The 6,324-nt window shown below is 59.4% G+C and overlaps 1 protein-coding gene across 1 annotated transcript; it reads left to right on the forward strand.

Moving 5' to 3' along the window:
* The first annotated feature begins 3,106 nt into the window (after nucleotides 1-3,106).
* Nucleotides 3,107-5,939, forward strand: ACTA1 (actin alpha 1, skeletal muscle). Its single transcript, XM_052640420.1, has 7 exons — nucleotides 3,107-3,264; nucleotides 4,057-4,197; nucleotides 4,303-4,627; nucleotides 4,730-4,891; nucleotides 4,993-5,184; nucleotides 5,280-5,461; nucleotides 5,547-5,939. Exons 2-7 carry the CDS (start codon nucleotides 4,069-4,071, stop codon nucleotides 5,688-5,690), a joined length of 1,134 nt encoding a protein of 377 aa, XP_052496380.1. The 5' UTR covers nucleotides 3,107-3,264; nucleotides 4,057-4,068; the 3' UTR covers nucleotides 5,691-5,939.
* Nucleotides 5,940-6,324: the final 385 nt, after the last annotated feature.

Below are 6,324 nucleotides of genomic sequence, written 5' to 3' on the forward strand. Positions count from 1 at the left end.
ATTTTTATTTTTATTTTTTTCTGAGATGACAGAGGATGGCCGCATGTGAAGCTGTGACTTCAAGATGTCTTTGGCCCTTCATTGGAGAAGATCCCTTGAGGATCTGTTAAAGTTCCAGAACATACCAAGTGTTGGACAAGTTTAGAGGGAGACAGAAGGTAGCCCAACCACTCCTAGGGAAGGGAGAGTCTTCCAAGTGCCTGCGTGTCCCCAGCAGTATGGTACCCAGGACATGTCTGGCTCTTTGGACCTTGGTTTTCTTATGTTTAAAGCTAGTGTAACTAGTACCTGTCTCATGTACCTCCAGATAGTTACAGGATTAACGGAACAATATGAAAACAAGCCTTTTAAAAGTTCACGTCTAAATAGGTCAGAAACCGACAGCACAAGGCTGGGATCCACAAACGGGAGGAGGTGAGGGACGTGGCTGAGGGCATGGGAGGGAGCACATGGGCTGGGCTGTGGCAGATGGGCCTGCCAGATGATCAAGCTGCAGCTGCCCCTGCAAACCTGGAAGCAGGAGTTCTCCTCCGAGCATAGCTTGCATGGCTGACCTTTCCAGGGTCACTCTCAAAAGGCTGTGCAGGCAGTGACCTGCTTACTCAGACGCAAGGCACTGGGTTGATCCCCAGAGCATACATGTATGGAGACTGCCTTCCACCTGCTCCTCGGGCCATTCCTCAGCCAATGAGAGTTCAACCACCCCACAGTGGCCCTCCAGGACTATTTCAACCAGCCTGACCCAGGGCGGAGAACAGACATGCCAACTGGTGTTCTTAGGGCCCACCTCCCCAGGGTTTGCTGTACCATCAGGTCTCTGCTAGCTTGTGAGTGCTTGATTCATAGCTTTTCATGTGTGTTCAAATCTAACAGACCCTGAGCTTACAAAAGCCTGATTCATAGCTTTGCATGTGTGTTTGAATCTAATAGAGCCTGAGCTTACAAAAACTTGCACTGAGAAGAGTTGCACTGAGCAAGAATTTTGAAAAATACAACCTCCTTGCCCTTTAAGAGGTCAACAAGTTCTTAGGTATTCAGTGAATGACAGCATACTTCTACCTTCAAGACCAGAATTGAAGCTATTTCCCCTACACTGTACACAGAGTGCGTTTGCCACGTTATTTTTCCCTAGTGTCTCCATGTCACACTGCCACAGCAGAACACAAGGTGTTGAAATGTAGTTCTGTCCATTATTCATTCATTCTCTAATTTAAGAAGCTGCATATGAAGGCACAATGGCTTTATACATACTAAAGAGGCCCTGTACTAACTCCCTAGTTTGTTATTGACTTTGGTCATTTTTAGGAAGGCCTGCAGTAGTGTGCCAGAGAAGGCAATGGCAACCCACTCAGTACTCTTGCTGGGAAAATCCCATGGACGGTGGAGGCTGGTAGGCTGCAGTCCGTGGGGTTGCTAAGAGTTGGACACGACCAAGCAACTTCACTTTCACTTTTCACTTTCATGCATTGGAGAAGGAAATGGCAACCCACTCCAGTGTTCTTGCCTGGAGAATCCCTGGGATGGGGGAGCCTGGTGGGCTGCCATCTATGGGGTCGCACAGAGTCAGACACGACTGAAGCGACTTAGCAGCAGCAGCAGCAGCAGTAGTGTGTGGCTGGGGACGAGGGTTTTGCATGTGTTTTTATATCCCTCTTCGAGGACCCACACCTGTCCCAGTTGCTGAGTTCCACCACCGAGTTCCTATTCTGGGAACACTTGAGCACGTCAGAAAAATGAGTGGTTCCATTCTGGCTCACACCACATCACTGATGTACCCCTTAAAGCATGTCCCTGAGTTCATTGCAGAAAATTGTTCCTCCTTGTACCTTCCACAGCAAGGTTAGAACTGTTCCCCCCAGAGGAAAAAACAGTGAGGAGCACCAACTTAATAACCTCCTCTGACCCCTACTCCACCTTTACCATAAGTAGATCCAAATCCTTCTAGAAAATCAGAAAGACAGATCCCCCGTGTATCAGCGGTATAAATAGAATCGCTCAGCAGGCTCTGGTGGACGGTGACTCTCCAAGGTGGATTGGGAATCAGCTGGCCTTGGCTGGGCATCACCCTCTAAATATAACGATGAGTTTGTTCAGCCTTTGCAGAAGGGAAAGGTTTTGCCCATCCTAGAGCGCGATGCCCTTGTCCTCTTTACAGGGAGGAGAGACGGGTGAGGCTTCATCTAGTAAGAGCACCTCTCAGTTCCCACCCTAGGGCTGTGACACTTGCCTTTCCTCCCCAGGACTGGGGCGTCGGTGAGCCCCGCCAAGGATGCGGGAGTGGGGTGCTCAGCTCAGCCTGCCATACTCCGGAGCCGGGCAGTTAGTCACTCAACTTCACTCCCTTCATGAGCTCCCGAGCCCACAGCGCGTCCCCGAGGCGGGCAGCGCTGGGGGTCCTGGCTCAGTGCCAGAGACTGCGAGAGCCCAGAGCCGCTGCGGGGCCTGTGCCGGGAGCCCAGCGCCTCCTCCCTGACTCTCCACAGTTGTCCTCGCGACAGCTGCGCGCCCGCCGGCCGCTGGTGGCCCTCTCCGGTGGGGGTGGGGGCCGACGGCGTCAGCCCTCTGGACTGGGGAGCTCGGGGTTGGGGGAGAGACCGAGTTCGCTGGGAATCTGGGGGAAGGGATCGCCTGCCTCCCCTGCCTGGGACTCCGGGATTGACTGCATCTCCGGTCCTCTTGGCCCCACCACTAGGATATAGGGTCCTCCTCGGTGGAGTCACACTTGAGTTGGGGGGTAAAGAACCCGAACGAAGAAGAGGTGAAATGTGGGCGCACCTTCCCGAGGCTCCGAGAGCACCGAATGGCCGGGGGCGGGGCGGCTGCGGACAGGTGCAGCCCGGGCGCAGGCTCACGGCGCACCCCGCAAACTCGGTGACCCTCGCCGCACCCCAGCCCCTCCGCCAGGCAACGGGGCGGGGTCGGGAGGGGCCGACCGGCGGGCAGACACTCCATATACGGCCCGGCCCGTGTTACCTGGGCTCAGGCCAGACCTCTCCTTCTTTGGTCAGCGCAGGGGACCCGGGCGGGGACCCAGGCCTTGAACTGGTCGGGGGAGGGGGCTCTAGTGCCCGACACCCAAATATGGCTTGAGAAGGGGAGAGACATTCCTGCGGGGCGGCGCGAGGGGAGCGCCCGAGGGCTATATAAAACCTGAGCAGGGGGACGAGCGGCCACCGCAGCGGACAGCGCCGAGAGAAGTCTCGCTTCCTTCCCACGGTGACCGGGACCGGAGCCGGAGAGCCGCAGGTGTAGCCACCCGCCCAGGTAGGCAGGGGCGGGGTGGGGACAGGAGGACAGGCCCCACCGCGGCAGCCTGGAGAACTCCGGGTAGAGTGCGGCCCACTCACTGCATCAGCCCCAGCCCCGCGTCCTGTGAGCCGCGCCTCTGGCCCCAGAGTCACGTGTGCTTTAAAGAAGAGACAGGAGGCCGGGTCCTTTGGAAAGATCTCCAAATTTATTCCCAGCCCTTTGGGGGCAGCTCTCCTTGACACTTCGTGCGTGCCGAGGCAGATGAAAGGTTTTGCTGTAGTCCTCCCCAGGGCAGTTCCTTCCCAACAGAACCAAAGGACAGTAGAAGAGACAGTATCCCCTGGCTCGCCATCAGTCCCAAGGGCGTTTCGGCTGTGAGTCTGAAGTGCCATGGAGGTCCAAAATAAGCCATTCGTGCCCTGGTGGAGTACCCACGCCCTTTCCACGGCGTCTCCTTCCACCCTCACAGTGGCCCAGCAATCAGGGTTCGCGGACCTTGACCCCCATGCGACGCCAGGGATGGGGGGAGAGGGCGGTGCCTGCAGCGAAGGCAGAGAGCTCTCGGGTCCGGGTCCGTGTGTCCTGAGTTCCCAGGTGGAGAAACGCTCTCTGCGGTCTCCTCGCAGTAGAGCTCCCAGCAGCGAAGCTCCGCCCGCGCGGCTGTGACTGCTTCCCCGGCAGGATGGCGCCGGGCTGGGGGCTGGAGGCTGGAGGTGTCCATAGGTCCCCCGGGAGGGAGGGCGCTCCAGCCAGCGGGGCCTCGTGCCTGAAACACTGAGCATCTCCATGGCATTCCTGTCCTTGCAGAAACCAGACACCATGTGTGACGAAGACGAGACCACCGCCCTCGTGTGCGACAATGGCTCTGGCCTGGTGAAAGCCGGCTTCGCCGGCGACGACGCCCCTAGGGCCGTGTTCCCGTCCATCGTGGGCCGCCCTCGTCACCAGGTCAGGCTGCCGGTTCCCGGAGGGAGCCAGGCCGGGTCCCCACGCGGCCTAGCCCCGCTCCACTGGGAACCTCGGTAATGAGAGCTTGGTATATCCGCTCCGCAGGGCGTCATGGTGGGCATGGGGCAGAAAGATTCCTACGTGGGAGACGAGGCGCAGAGCAAGAGGGGTATCTTGACTCTCAAGTACCCCATTGAGCACGGCATCATCACCAACTGGGACGACATGGAGAAGATCTGGCACCACACCTTCTACAACGAGCTCCGCGTGGCCCCCGAGGAGCACCCCACCCTGCTCACCGAGGCCCCCCTCAACCCCAAGGCTAACCGCGAGAAGATGACCCAGATCATGTTTGAGACCTTCAACGTTCCGGCCATGTACGTGGCCATCCAGGCAGTGCTGTCCCTTTACGCCTCCGGCCGTACCACCGGTGAGAGCCCGGGAGCCCCCGCCCCCTCTTCCCGAGCGCCTCGCCCCTCCCCGAGCGCCTAGCAGAGCGCAGCCGCTCATCTCCGACTCTACCCTCGCGCAGGTATTGTGCTCGACTCCGGCGACGGCGTCACCCACAATGTGCCCATCTATGAGGGCTACGCGCTGCCGCACGCCATCATGCGTCTGGACCTGGCTGGCCGCGATCTCACCGACTACCTTATGAAGATCCTCACCGAGCGTGGCTACTCCTTCGTGACCACAGGTGCGCGGCGCCCCGGGCTCCTCAGGCGGGTGGGCCGGCAGACTGTGCGCTGTCCCCGGGACCCCGCGCTGAGGGCTCCTCTCCCGCCCCGCTCCCCGCAGCTGAGCGCGAGATCGTGCGCGACATCAAGGAGAAGCTGTGCTACGTGGCCTTGGACTTTGAGAACGAAATGGCCACCGCCGCCTCCTCCTCCTCCCTGGAGAAGAGCTACGAGTTGCCCGACGGTCAGGTCATCACCATCGGCAACGAGCGCTTCCGCTGCCCGGAGACGCTCTTCCAGCCCTCATTCATTGGTGAGCCCCGCGCAGCCGCCATCCGGCCCGTGCCAGCCCCGCGGGCCCCCCGGGCCTCCCGCCCTCTGTCTCACGTTCCCCTTCGTGGCCCCCAGGCATGGAATCGGCGGGCATCCACGAGACCACCTACAACAGCATCATGAAGTGCGACATCGACATCCGGAAGGACCTGTACGCCAACAACGTCATGTCTGGGGGCACCACCATGTACCCGGGCATCGCCGACCGCATGCAGAAGGAGATCACCGCCCTGGCCCCCAGCACCATGAAGATCAAGGTGGGTGGCGCCCTCGCCCAAGCCGCGGCCTGTGAGGGGCCCCCGGCCGCGACCGCGCACCTGACAGGTCCTCACTGTCTTACAGATCATCGCCCCACCTGAGCGCAAGTATTCCGTGTGGATCGGTGGCTCCATCCTGGCTTCGCTGTCCACCTTCCAGCAGATGTGGATCACCAAGCAGGAGTACGACGAGGCCGGCCCCTCCATCGTCCACCGCAAATGCTTCTAGACGCCTCTCCGACAGCCGCGACTTCTCCCCAGGACGACGAATCTGCTCGCGGCGCAGGCGGCTGACCTCGAGCCACCGCACGGCAGCTGCTCTCCAACCATCAGCGTTGCCGCTGCCGCAAACTGACACACTGTTTATAATGTGTACATACATTGTTTACCTCATTTTGTTATTTTTAAAACGAAGCCCTGTGGAAGGAAATGGAAAACTTGAAGCATTAAACTCAGCCGTTCTGTTTTGCTGCGTAAAGTTGTCTGTTGTGTTTATTTGCGGGGGCGGGGAGCTGTGGGGGTAGGGGAGTAAAAGGGACTCCGTCTTCCTCCGTCACTTTTCACAATACTCTAAATGAGTGCAGGCCTTACAAGGCCTTGAGTTAAGTCTTCCGCAGCTCACGGCCCGCCCCTCTGGCTCAGATCTATTCCTCAGACTGGCACCCGCGCCGTGGCCCGACTTGACCTCCGGCGTGTCCCCTGTGCAGGGCTATCTGCCGGAGGCGCCGGGGCGGCGCTCGGGTGGCCAGGGCGCGCCTCAGGCAGGGCGCTGACCGTGGTGCTGGCCCGGGGTCCCGAGCGAAAAGCGCACTCCCGCTCCACCCGCGGCGGGCGTGGCCTTACTGAAGCCGGGTTCCCTCCTG

This window comes from Budorcas taxicolor, chromosome 5 (assembly GCF_023091745.1).
Source record: "Budorcas taxicolor isolate Tak-1 chromosome 5, Takin1.1, whole genome shotgun sequence".
NCBI lineage: Eukaryota > Metazoa > Chordata > Mammalia > Artiodactyla > Bovidae > Budorcas > Budorcas taxicolor.